The sequence below is a fragment of the Zosterops lateralis genome, assembly GCF_965231275.1.
Source record: "Zosterops lateralis genome assembly, chromosome: 7".
NCBI classification, from domain to species: domain Eukaryota; kingdom Metazoa; phylum Chordata; class Aves; order Passeriformes; family Zosteropidae; genus Zosterops; species Zosterops lateralis.
Window position 1 is genome coordinate 24,223,973 of NC_139767.1, and position 14,149 is coordinate 24,238,121.

Consider the following 14,149-nt stretch of genomic DNA (forward strand, 5'->3'; position numbering starts at 1 on the left):
TGGCAGTTTTGCCTGTTGGGATCCTGAGTGGCATCCATCGTCATGGCACAAGTGCATCCTGCAGGCAGCTGCTTTGCTGTTGCTGCTGCTGGCAGAACCTGCACAAGAAACCCTTTATATTTATGGCTGGGTTTTAGCTCACTGCCAGTAAAGGCAGTTTAGCTTCACTCCGTAGCTGCATCATTTCAAAAGGAGATGCTTCTGCCACCAGTGCACATTTGTGCCAGCAAGCATTTTGACTTTCTGCCAAACATTTAAGTGACCTTATGGCAGGATTGGAAGGCAAGGCTCTGGAGCTCCATCACCCTGTGGGCCTCTATTCTCCCCTCTGCTGACTCCTTCATGTATTTTTGTTCAGCATCTCTGCTTGCAGGGTTGCCTGAGACATTAAAAAGAAACGCCTTCACCACTAAGATGATAAGGAACTTGATCTCACATAAATTGGGATGTTCTGAGAACCATTTTAATTTCTGCTAATCAGCAGATGAAAAATGAATTACTTCAGATGTCATGTCCTATTGCACGAGTCTTGTAACGTTTGGAAAAGCCATAACAGAGTTACCCAGTAATTGAAGGGCTCTACATGAGTGAACTTTGTAATTGCATATTCTTCTCCTTGAGTCTGGGAGGCAGAAAGGAAAAACGGATCAGGACACGTCTTAATGAAACAGCTCAGTCCCGCAGTGCTAGTGAAGCCAAAGTAAACAAACCACGCTCATTATTTTATATCACAGCTCCCTGGCTCCTGCAGCAGCCATGTCTATGTTGTCTCCCACCTCACTTCTGCTTTCAGCCCCCTGCTAGGCTGTCCTCAGCCTTCACCCCACCCAAGGCCAGCAGCCCACATTTGAACTCTACCTCATGGCACAGGAGACACAAACAGCTTTGGAGACAGACAGAGCTTTGGTGGGTTTCCTTCTCTGAGCTGCCAGTCTTGACCATCCCAAATGGAGCAGGAAAAAGCTCCTGCGTAACCATTCCCCATCCAGACCTGTTGGGACAGTCTCTCCTGTCATGTCCTCATCTCCACTCCCAGCTGGGAAACACCTCCTTTGAGTACTGGAGATTTGCTCTGTACTTCTGTTTGCACCTTTTTATTGGCTTCCACTGACTGAATATGCACATGACCCCCTAGTTCCCCACCATCCTGCCCTCAGTCCTGACTGGAGGTCACTTGAGGGTATTATGGCAAATGACACTCCCCAAGTCATGGCTGCCATCTGCTCCCATCCACTGATGAGCTGCTGGTACCAGGGTGAAGCACCTCTTAAGCAGTTGCCGCACTTTTGGAAGGAGCATCTCATTGCTGTACGGCTGCCAGTAGCACCTGGCCATTTTCTCATTCCTGAAGAACCTGGGAAGATTAGGCAAATATTACAGAGTAAAGATTTTCTCAGCTCTAATGTTGAAGGGTTTTTCAGCTTTCTCTGAGAGAGGAAAAAAAAAAGGCAAAAAGCCTATTGGTCTGTTTGTTTCACTGTCTTTAAAAGTGGGTTCTATCGTCTGGAGAGTCAAACCAGCATCCATTTCTATGGATTTTCCATGGCTGCTCCTCAGCAGTTGATGGCATAATGTTTCCTGAAATGGCCATTAGCTGAATATCTTTATGAACAGCTTCCCAGGGAAGTAGCTGCAAAGTTCAATTTGCTGAATTATGAGCACATCTCAGATAAGAATTGCATTGTATGGTACTTGCATTCTGAAAGCATTATTTTTATACTTTCAACTTAGAGATAATAAGGAATAATTGCTATCTTTTTTTCATGAAAAAAGAAGTATATGTAGAAAAAAATTATTTCTATGAGGCTTCCTCTACTAAAAAGCCATTTGTAAAAAAAAAAAAAAAAAAAAAAAAAAAAGAAAACCTCTTTAATTGGCTGAAGATTTATTACAAGAAGCTGTAACTTAAGGATACTTGATTTGTACTGAAGAGTTGTTTGACTTCATGGTATCACATCAGATTTATCCCAGCACCACATACTAGGGAGCAAAATTGAGTTCACTCTTATATCTCGCGCAGAATAAATCTAAGTATTGTCTGAAATACTTTAAATTTCATTAAGAAGAGCCAGAGTGAAACAACAGTGGATTTGCTTTTTCAGAAGTAACTGGAGTGTTCTAGCTCACAAAAGGGTTGGGGTCTACAGTAAATTTCCAGAAGCTTAAAGCCCTCAGCACTTTGGGTGAAAGCCCAGGAGCTACAGACTACGACTTTTCTTCTCTGGGATGCTGAAACAATTCCACTCTGTATTCATGACAAGTGTGGAGCTGAACTCGCTGCAAGACCCAAGTGCTCAGGGGTGTTCAGGTATCTTGATTTCATATGTGCAGCACTGTGATTCCCATGCACTGAAGGCTCTTCACTTAATCGGTGCTATTATCACACCTGATGAGGCACAGCAGGTGATATTTGAGACACTTGCCTTTTGATTCCTTGCAACCAAGCAACATTTAGTAAGAATTACTTAAATCAGCTAATCAAAAACATGTTCAATGACATTAGGATGAAGTGGGCTGTAGAACACATAAGTCAAGTAATTTTTCTTGTGAAAATCCTTCTGTAAAGAGAAAAGCAAATAAATACCATATATAGTAACCTCTCTGCTCCTTGGGCTATTGATAATTAATTCCTGATTCCTTTTTCCATATTTCAGGTAAGGTTTGACTTTGTTTGAGTGGAACAGTTTTTCAGGATCAGTTTCAGCTACTTTGTCATGGGTTCACTGGTGGCAACAACAACATGGCAGGAGTGCTTGCAGGTCCCTGTGTTTGCTGAGGAACTGATTTGCTCTGAGGACTGACTTGTTCTGGTTTGCTCTCATTTGCTCTGAGGAAAACTGATGGGTCAGGATTCCTGTTCAGAGGAATCTCCTCTGAGAGGGACCTGTCTGTTGGCAAGATGTGCACACAGAGATGGAGTTCAGCATGTTTCCTCTCAGTTAAGGGGACCCTTAGGGACTGTTCTTCCCTCTCACTTCCCCTGCAGCGGTTGACTCAGGTGAGAACCAATCCCCAGCATCCCTTTCCACGCTGTCTCCCTTCCCTGGCCAAGCAAGACTTAAATGGAATGACTCTCTGCCCTTCACCTTCCACTGGCCTGAAACAAGGTGTAAAAGTATTCCATAGCTCATTGCACATAAAATGCCCTGTGATTCTCTGTTTCTCACAAAAATGCCTTTTTTCTGCTCCTTTAGAGGAAATTGGTGTTGAGCCATGAGACACCCAGCCCTTCCTGAACCAACTCCCTTTGGCCTTTAGCAGTGGTGGCAAAGAGCTGTTGGATAGTACCAGGCCATGGGCAAACAAATGACCAAGTTGGTGTCAGATAAATACTGAAACGGCCCTAGTCTAGATTAAGTTCTTTTTTCGTTTTTTCTTGTGAAAAAGGATTGGGTCATGTCCAAATATTTTATATTAAACTCTGCAACATTCCTGTTGTCTCTTCTGTTACCAAGGCAAATGTGCCCCAGCTCCCTGACAGTTCACATTTAACTCAGTGGAGCTGTGTTCAATCACCTTCCCCTGGAAATCAGTGAAGGAGTGAGGGCAGAGCCACCACTCCAGACTGCTCCCAGGATGAGTCACCACAGCAAAGGCTCCTGTCTGAGGGAGCCAGAGCCGCCTCTCTAATGTGCTGGGCTTTCTGCACCCAGGACTTCTCAAGCCTCTTCCTCCTTCTTTCTTTTCTTCAGGAGATTTTATTCCTTGTCTTTCTATCTCTCTCTCACCCTCCTGCCCTACAGAGCTCTTTAAAGTTTTAGCAATTAAGGGAGGAAAAGACATCCTCTTTCCTGCTCCTTGGCAGAGCTGCGAGATGATCCGTGTGCAGAGGAAACCCATCCAGGCTTCTGCCTGGCTGAGTCTGGCACCATTCCTTGCCCTGTGGGAAGGTGGAGTATGGAGGTTGCTCTCAGGCCTCTCTGATGTGGCACCCATCCCTGCTAATAAGCAGTGGGGATCTCCTGGGGGCACACAGACAGTGCCATGAAGGGTCTTGCCTTGGAACATCCTGCTCAGAAGTGGCTGAGCAGGAGCAGGACAATCAGGTAAAGAGGGCAGCCAGTGCAATTGTGCAGCTCAGGGCCCTCTTGGACTTCCCTGTTCTCTGCTGAACAGCCTTAAGAAGGGACCAGTCAGATGCCTCTCCCCCACATCCCTGCACTGTTGTTGGGCATGAGGGTACAGGGATTTGACCCACTGTCTACCTCCAGCACAGCTGAGGCTCTTGAGTCATCTTCTTCAACCAAAAAAAAACATGTTTTGACTTAAAACATGGGCAAGCTTTGTTCCTACCCTGATGAGCAGCCAGATGAAGTGATGGCCCCTCAGCTCTGCAGTGACAAAAGAGTCCCTAAGGGGAATGGTAATGCTCAGAAAATGGAAAGTCTCCCTTCCCACTTCTCCATCCCACTCCCAAATTCTGAGCTGACACCTCTGTCATTGTCTGTCTCAGCAGTGGTGACAGGCACAAAACGCTGCAGACGGGAAAGTGCAGAGAAAACTTAAAATTTCTCTGGTCCATGGTAAAGCCAGAGGCTGTGGGTATCAGCTGCTCAGCTGGGAAGTCATGCCTCTTGTGATAGTGGTGGGATGAGTTTTCGAGCAGGAGGAGGATGTGAAGCAGGTCCCACCCTGCCCTCCTCGCAGCTGTGGCTGCAGCCTTCCATGTTTTTATCAGAGAGGTGTAGAAAAAGCCTGAGCAGCGTGGCAGCCCCAGCAGTCCTCACAGGTGCTGCAGCAGCAGCCTCTGTGGGTGGAAAGACAATTTGTGTTGTTTTTTGGAGCATCGGGAGCTCTGCAGACATGATGGCTTTTCAGACAAGACTCACTGTGGAACAAATGTTGGGTTTCAGCCCAAGACCTTGTGAGACACATCCCTTTCCCAACTGGCACCCACACTCACAGACATCACCAAAACACTCCTGATGGTCCCAGAGCAGTGTATGATGGTTTTGCTGGGTGCACTAAAGCTGAGATCCCTGTCTGCTCACACCCAGCCTGTAGGCAGAGATGCCTGAAGCTTGTTGCTGGATTTCTCATCGCCCTGTGAAAGATAAGTGCCCCATTCACCGGGCTGCCAAACAGCTAATACCCACTGAAAATTGCAGAAAACCATGAAAAAGCAGAGCTATGCCCCCACCACACCCATCTCAGAGCCCCCAGCCTGACATACCCAGCTGTGGCTGTTCCATACTACCGACAGGCTGAGGAATCCAAGAGAGGGGTCCACACCTCTACCACAGCTGAGCCCTGCAGAGACATGATCCTGACCCAGGGAGCTGCCAGGCCAAGAGCACATGCCAGAGGCTTCAGCCAGACAGTCACAGACTTAAAATCACAGCTAGCAACAGAAACAGTTGTCCAGAGCTGTATTTTTCTCCTTTATGGGGCTGCATTTTCTCTTGCTCTTGGGAAGGGGGTACTCATAGCAGCCCAGGGCACACAGATCTTGCCTGCCATGGGCAGTGCTGTCTCTGTGTGCCACAGGGATATCAGGTATTGTGGGGGAGCTGTGGGATGAGCCAATTCTGGTCACAGAGATGGCAGTCTGGATGATTACTTTTCCTAATCACTTGCATAGATTTTCCTGTAGGCTCTCCAGATTTTAGGGAAGTGCCCCGTTGGGGTATTCCCCCAGCTGGGTCAAGAAAAGTCTCTCAGCAGATTTCTGCTAGGATGGAGATTGGGATCAGCACCCAGCTGAGGTGGAAATGCCTGGGGAAATGCCATTTCACCAGAGCCCCATAAATAACCACATCCTGTGCTGTCCTGACACCACAGGAGATCTAGGCCCACTCCTGTCTGGGTCCACACTCTGTGTCAATTTCCCCCAGTGCTGGAGAATTTCATGCGAGATAATACATGTACACATAGATACCTGTTCCTTGTCCTTGTTGCCTGTCGCTGGCTGGCACAGTGCTTGCATGCTTGGGAAACATTTGAGATGCTGTTAATAACGTGTGTTTAGTTCAGAAGGGTAGAAGGGCAACTCTTGTAAGTATGTGAAGACAGAGTGGTCATTAGTACATATTTATTGAAGTTTACCAGCTCTGTAACAATGGGCTTCTCTTTGCAATTGGAGTTAATTTGTTTGTAATTATGTTCCTAATATAGAAATCATTTGGCATTTATTTGCCATAGTAAAACTTCCCATTGCATTTAAACTCAGTGTGAAGATTTAAGTGTATTTAGGAGATGCAGCTGAAGACCTGAAATTAAATGACCCTGGCTTCCTTGTTTTGCAAACAGGACAAATTCAGATAAATGCTAGCAGTCAGATGCATGCATGCAGATCTGTGAGCAGCAGCAGCTGCATGTATACCCTCAGAGAGAGATGGCAGGCCTTGTGATGGGACAACTCTTTCAGCATCTTCTCATTGACCTGCTCTGGCCCAGGGCATTGCACATGGCTCTTTCTATCTGAACTGGTGCTCAGGAGCAGCCCAGGCACCAGACATCGCGGCCAACCCAGAAGACCAGCCACATCCTGGCCCAGTGACACCATCATCCCTAGCCCTGCCCTGTTAAAGGAGACTGGGTGGGCAAATTTGCTGTGCTTAATTTGCAGTTAAAAGAACAGGCCTGGGAAGCACATCCCGTGTCTGCCTGCTGGTGGGTGAGCAGCTGCAGCTGTGGTAGCAATGTGTGGATGGGCTCCCAGCACTGATAAATGACAGATAAAAGCCAGGCAAAACACTGCCACCAACACTCAACAGGAGTGACGCTGCTCCTGACATGGTTATTTTCTCCCTGCACACACCGAGCACCACAAGCATGCACCAGCAATAATTCTTTTTTTTCCCCCATCCTTTCTCAGCACTCCTCCCAGAAGGCTTTAAATAGCAGGGGCCAGATAATCATTAACCACTTTGACGTATTGCAGTGGGTACAGATTGGGAATCTGGGCAGAGAGGACAGAGCTGAAGCAGACCTGCACTAGTGCTTCATCTCCAGCAGTACTGTCCTCCTCAGGGTAAAGTCAGTTCAATCTGGCCTTGCCCTTGCTGCTCCTCAAGACAAGCTCCTATCACAGTGAGAAATAGGGAAGAATATCATATATAATTGCTTAGTATTTTACTCTTTCCAAAAGTAGGGAAGAGTATTTCATGCATATGTTGAAATGGTTGCAGCTGAGCCAGAGCACCCTTCCCTTTCTGTTAACTCTGTTTTGTTCTAATTTAGACTTGGATAACAGCAAAACAAAAGGGCAGGTGCCCTGACTTCAAAGCACACTCGAGTGTTTCAAATAAACAAGACAGTAGTGAGAAAGCTGAGGAGGAAGCTTGCAACTGGGGAGCATTTCTCCACTAGTTACTGGCAAAGGAAAAATGATGCTTAGACTCATCCCAGTGATGGGATATGACTCTACAGTGGGAAGCTGCAAAAATAAATGTTGTGAAGTAGGGAAATAGACCCTTAAAAGGGTTTTTGAAGAACAGTCCCCAAATGGAACTGGGGGGAATGCTGCTATTTGAGCACTGGAGAATATGTTGTGCAGACCCATCTTCTACAAACTTGCAAAAATGGGTATTAAGGATTTGATTTCCATCTCTGATTGTTGTGATTTGTGTCTCAGTCTGGGTTTGCTTTTGTGTTCCTGTAGCTCTTAGCAGCAGAGGACTCTTACAGCAAAACCTTCCTGTGTATCACGGGCAGTGGTCTGTTCCTGAGCTCTCTGTACAGCCAGCAATGACACTCCTTCTCCTTTGCTGTATTATTAAAGGAATAAAGGATTTATTCCTTTAATATGCCCCTGGTGTTTGTTTTTCTGCTGGTACAGGAGTGCATGTGCGCGTGTGTGCATGTGGCAGTGTTTTACAAATGCCTGCTGTGGACAGAATTGGGCTTCACAGTATGCAAAAATAGCTGTGTGCCACATACAAGGATGTAATATTTCAGACGGCTGGAGAAAATGTGATAAATTGAGTTTTTGCTAGATTTGCTAAAATCAAGTTACAGGGGATTCATCTCCACAGTTGAATCCTGAGGTTGTAGGAGCTGGCAGGACTCTGTGTTTGAGCATCCCAGTTTGGGAGGGAGACTGGGTCCCCATGGTGCTGTAGGACATCTCTGAACTCCATCTCTTGGCTCTGAAGAGAGAAGCTCAGATTTCACAGACTCATTTATTACAGAACCCCAGAAGCCAACACGAGTCCAGGCTGCAGCTACAGCTTTTCCCCTCTGCCTTTGCCTGGAGGTTGTTGCTCTTAGTTCCTGCTCCATTCTGCTGCATTCCTGATCCCTCATCATCGATGCCTCCAGCTGCTCGTTAGACAGAGCCTGGGTCCTGCACTCACCATTTTGAGCCCTGCAAGAGACCCTGGTGTGCAGTGAGGTGGAAAGGCAGGGATGCTGCAGATCTGGGAGGTTTCTGTGTGACCTCCTTAGTGCTGGGGCCACACTTGTGTGCTGAGGAGTGAAGCTGTTGAGAAAATAAGTTACCAGGGACTGAGATGAGAGGGGCAGACCAGAGGCACAGAGCAGTGGTCCTGGCTCTTGGTGTGGAGGAGGTTTGGCAAGACAGGGAAGCAAAGGAGTTGCACCAAGTTCTGGTCCCTCCCCTTTTGCATCCTGTCTGGCAGTATCTGCCCTTCTGGGTTCCTTATGACACTGTCTCATCTCAGTCTCAGCCAAGGGCACAAACATGCACAGCCAAACCTGAGCCCCTCAAACTGGACCTCACATGGGGAGTGTGAGTGCCAAATGTCAGTACTCACTCCCACGTGCACCTTTCTCCCATCCAATCCTTCCCTGCTTCCCTTCTGGTTTGTCATGTCACCCCTTTCCCGGTGGAAAAGGTTCGTGAAGCCTGCAAGTCTCCTTGCTCCCCCTCTTCCTTTGTATCCCCTCCAATATGTGATGAAAACAAGTAACAAGCAGAGCCAAGGCTGGGTTTGTAACATAAACAGTTATTTACAGTTTTGCTAAAATTTCATGAAAGATGACATTTTTAGGTCACCTAGCTGAAACAAATGAAACGATTAACATGTTTGCATTAGGTTTTGTAAAAAGGACTATCACTCTTGCCCAGTGTTGTCCTCAGTTCCTTGGGTCCTGAGACCTGATGTAGTGACCTAGAAGCTGCTAACCCACCAGGGTTAGCAAGAGCAGGATTTGGTTCATAACCTGAGGCAGTTGGAATGGATGTCTTTTACCATATCCAGCAGTGATATCTGTTATGCTGGTGCTCCATCAGGCTAGTGATGAGGCTGATCTGGGCTGTAAGAGCAATATCTTCTCTCCAATGCTGAAAGTATGCTCCAACCTTCCCTGTCCCATAGATATTCTTATACTGCCTTTAAAAGCTTTTTAATCTTGGAGCTCAGCTAAATACACTACTGGAATCTATACTATGCCTTTTAAACACAAAACAGTGAGGAGTAAAATGTAATGGCTCTCTCCTAACATAAATAAGCAATGGCAAACAACTGTAAGGAGTTTCTGAGCTTGTGTGCAGAGGGGAGTTTAGTTCCATGGTGAATAGGATGATAGCAGATGGATCAGAATAATATGGGGGATTTGTGGATACCCTGTTAAAAGCTACACCAGAAACAAGGGAGCAAGGCAGGAGGTTCAGTGTTTCAGCCACCACTCATAACTGTTTGGGTCACAAGCCAGGACACAATTTGTTCTCCATCTTTCTTGCTTCTAGGGTACAAATAGCCAGACCTGTAGTTCACCAGTATGCCTGTCTGGGGAAAGTGGGTGGTTTTGGGGAGAAATTTGAAGACCTTTTGCCTGCCTGGGCTTGAGGAAGGTGCCCTGGTCTGAGCAGGACATCAATCTGCAGCAGAAGCTGTCTCACCACCACAAACCTCACTTTCTAAATAGGTAGCAGAGAGACAAAAAACCTGAGCAATGAACCAGTGGCATCTGCTTGCCAACAGAGGTGTGTCCACTGGTTGGGGTCAGTGTGGGTCCTCTGGAGTCTGGTAAGAGTTGTGCTCATTTAGCTTTTCCTTCAGTGGTGACAAGGCATGTAAGACCCCAGTATTTGAGACCATTACATCCCTGAGAGTCTCAGTTCACATCAGCCAAGCATTATTAGAGGGAAGAGGGATGGAAGCAGCACGATTGCCTGAGCCAAACCAGGTAAAAAGGAGAAGCTCAAATGATGGATGTGGAAGCTTCTGCCATGCCGTGCCATGTGTGCCATGCCTGTGGAAGGAGGAAAGCTGATGCTGTCTGTCTCTTTCAGGGGGAGTTGCTGAGCCCATGTCGATGTGATGGATCTGTGAAGTGCACGCACCAGCCATGTCTGATCAAATGGATTAGTGAGAGAGGCTGCTGGAGCTGTGAGCTGTGTTACTACAAGTATCACGTCATTGCCATAAGCACAAAGAACCCTCTGCAGGTAAAGGTACTAGAGACATTTCAAAGTCTATTTATTCTTGTTTCAGTTGTTGTTTCTGGAGCAAGTGGATTTTACCTGTGTGGGTTTTGCTTCCCTGTGCACAGGGATTCATGTGTCTGAGACACTTAGAAAGGATTGCCAGAGGCTGGTCCAAAGAGGCCCCATGTTCTGCTCAGTGGTTCTGGCAGCATCCCTCAGGAGTGTGCTCTTTCTGTCCTTGGCAATTCCTATATTCACTTGCCTCCTGCTGAAAATTCCACAGCAGTGCTATAACACCTCACAGCCATTCGAATGTGTTCATCCACTGGAGACCACAGGTGTGCCTGTCCCCAGGGCCAGGCAAGGACAGCGCCATTGTGGGATTTACTGCAGCAGAGCACACAGTCTGGGACTGAGCAGTTGAGACTCCATGTGTTTATGGTTGTGCCATTAATCCTGATCTCCTCCTGCTGAGACTCTGCTGTGCTGGCGTGAGGGATGGAGGAGGCAGATGGAGAGTTCTTAGAGCTCTTCTCTCTGATCTCACCTCCTTTTTCACTTTACTGCTCTCCCACAATCGTGGCATGGCACAAGAGGTGTTGACTCTGATACTTTGGTCTCTTCAAGACTGATTCTTGATGGACTTTTGCAGACACAACACAACAGGTAAAGCACATCTTGATGTGAGTGTCTGAAAGTTGTCCAAGGACCCACATTCTTTCTTATCTGAAAAAAATAATAGTTGAATAAGTCGCAGTACAGACTGGTGATTTAAAATCAGGATTCAGAATGGGAAACCTGTATGACTATTAAAAATGGGATAAATTATCCTTAATAGATATTGATTTATAGTGGATGCAATGCCTGAACATGCATTAATTGCTGCATGCCTTTGCTGAGCACCATTAGTGCCTTGGCCATAAGGAAGCACATTACATCCAGGCACTACTGCTTAATCAGCATAATCTGGACTGGAGAGGCATTACAGTGGTTTAGAGACCACAGTCATGTCTATAGGGATTTTGGTCTGTCCAATGCCTGTCCCTCTGCGGGTTGCTCTCTGCCAGGAAGCAAGGACAGTGCTGGTGATGGTGGCCAGTTATACAGGGCAGTGGGGGAGTGCAAACTCCTGCTGTCTCCTTCAAACTGCAGTCTCTGTATGATTTTTTCTAGGCCTGAGGTCATTTACCACATTGAGGAAAAAGAGGCAACCCTTTAGGACTCCAGACTTAAATGAAGTAGTGAAATTAGGGGGACATCATGGGGAAACTTTTTGCTGAGGGGAAGGAAAAACCTGCTTGCCCTCTGAGAGTCCCTACAGCTTCTGATTCCATTTTCCATGAGCCATGGGCTGGGCACATCAGTAGTTTCATCCCAAGCCTCAGACCCAGAATATTTTAATTTCTTGGCTCTAGTAACTCAGAGCAGATTGAAACACAGGAGGGGTGATGTGGACAAAGCAGCTTTTGTTTATTTCTGGAAAGCTGCTCCATGAGTGCCCTAATGCTTCCTGAGTCTCAGATTGAGGATGCAATGCTGAGCAGCATTGAAGGTTTGTGAGTACAAATTTGTGAGTATTTGTGTCTCCAGAACTGCCTTTAATGAATGACTTCCAATTGCTCTGCACTTTCAGGTGTCTCAGGGCAACGGTCAGTGACTTTCTTCCTGCTCCTGACTCAGCTAAAATTTGTTGGAGCTGCTCATGAACAAGCTCCCACCTCACACACACATTTCAGAGCCTGTGCAAAACTTCTCTCCCTCTGGGTTCTCTGTCAGAAAGTGGCCTGATCTACTGGCCTTTGCCATGAACACAGAAACTGAGTGGCAGAAACAACTGAGTTAGAGAGCTCAGGTCCAGGAGGAAGGGCCCTACAGGGCTGTGCAGATTTGGGGCTTGGAGCCTTCACATTGCTGGCTTAGACTTCACAGCACTTCTCACAGAAGCGCTGGGAAATTTGGAGGATGGGAAGAAGCAACTGGAGTGAAAAGCCACTTGGCCTGGAATAAATGCAATGTGTAGAGTTACAGCTGCGTGCCTGGGTGCCCTGTCTGGTGCCAGCACAAAGGCACTGCTGGGAAGCAGATGCTACACTGGCATTAATTTGCAAAATCTTGTGGGAAGTGGCTGATGCACCAGGCCAGGATTTCCTACCAGGGCTAAGGGCTCGGGCCCCCTATAACCCATCACTATGAATGCCTCATTTCTCAGTGGCTCTCATCATCTGGTAAGATGCTGGGAAAAGGAGGCAGAGAGGAGACAAGGAGTTACGATGCCCCAACACTGTATCCCATAACATCACGTTCATGTGCAGATGGGAGGAGCATCCTTTCTGCTTGGTCTGCATTCCACTTGTGGATAACAAGGGCCAGCTGGACATACAGACATTTCTCAAAGTCCCTGACTTTTCTTCTCAGGGTCTGCTGGAACTTGGGCCCAGCTTTGTTCTTACAAGAAATCTCTGAATTTCTCAAGCATAGTTTTTGGAGGCCAAATGCTGTAGGAAGTCAAGATCAACTGTTTTTTCCAGAACAGCCATAATACAGGACCACACAAGCCTCATGTCCTTGTCAAATATAGCCTATTTGGGTGATGCTCTGAGCCTAGCTACATTCTAACCATCAACATGGCCTACCTCTCTCCTGTGTCCTCTCATCTCATAGACTGCTGGGAAGCCAAATCCAGGCAGCTGGCAGACCCTGGGCTCCCTGAAGCATGTCCAATTGGTCCAAGCAGAGCAGCACATCCAACACCCACGTGTTCCTAGGACCTGCATGTTTCTCTGCCCGTTTTGACATCTGCTGCACATTTTTTGGAGTGCTTAGAAGCACAGCATGGGCCAGATGTGTCTGGAGACTCATGGTGTGGGCAGAGAAGTTACAGCCGGGTTCATGCATAATTAACACAGGCTCCTTCCAGCCTCGAGGCTATTATGATGTTTCATAGCAGACCTTTAGTCTGATATTTTGGCAGAATTATTCTCTATAAATTAACCCACCCTACTCTCCACTCCCTGGATTGTAGACATTTAAGAGCAAAGGTCTTAAGGCAGCCACACTGCTAACCTGCTGAGACTGGGGGATTAAAGTTGTTGGACAACATAGTAGGTGTCCTGCCAAGCAGCGGTCGGGCAGTGAATGAGCAAAAATATTCCATCAGCTGTGAACAGCCAGGAAATCCAGCCCTTTTGTCCGTCCGTCCATCCATCCATCCATCCATCTCATCCATCCATCCTCCTGCTCTCCAGTTTGCCAGTCATCAAGAGAAGAATCACAGGCTTGGAGGGTTTAAACCTCCCTCCACAACAATACTTGTGTAAAGCCCATGATTTTAAAAATAACCTGAAGACACAGGTTTAGAAGCACATGATAGTATTGCCTGCACCCTGGTGCTGATACACAGTGGAGTAGGTATCTGCCTCAATGGACCTCTGAAGTGTATTTAATCTATACAGCTCCTTTGTAGTCACTCCTGAGCCACATCCACTCTGATGCTCTGATTTTAGCAAAGAGAAAATCTGTTTGAACCAACCTTCCCAACAAATGTCTGCAGTCTTGAGGAGTTCAACTCTGATTTACTGTTATCTCTGACCCTTCCTGCATTGAGGGCTGTTTCAGCTCTAAAGATCCCCAGTTATCCAGTGCTGGGGTTGGGATCTGGTCTCTATTCTCCTCTGACTCCATTTTGTCCATGGTGATGATCTTTTAGGGGATGATGAGTGCTCTTACATGGCCTTTTCACCAGGACATTCACATCTGCAAGAATGGCTGAGCTCATGGGGTATTTGAACTTCAGCCGGAGATTCTGAGCTAAAAAGC

At 46.9% G+C, this 14,149-nt stretch overlaps 1 protein-coding gene across 1 annotated transcript in view; it reads left to right on the top strand.

Annotated features, from left to right (window-relative positions):
- The window catches only part of MARCHF4 (membrane associated ring-CH-type finger 4), a 92,842-nt gene that overhangs the window by 54,225 nt on the left and 24,468 nt on the right, over positions 1–14,149 (top strand). Inside the window, exon 2 of the mRNA XM_083865534.1 lies at positions 10,199–10,354. Coding sequence (XP_083721660.1) covers positions 10,199–10,354 — 156 coding nt within the window. The remainder of the gene's footprint in view (positions 1–10,198; positions 10,355–14,149) is intronic.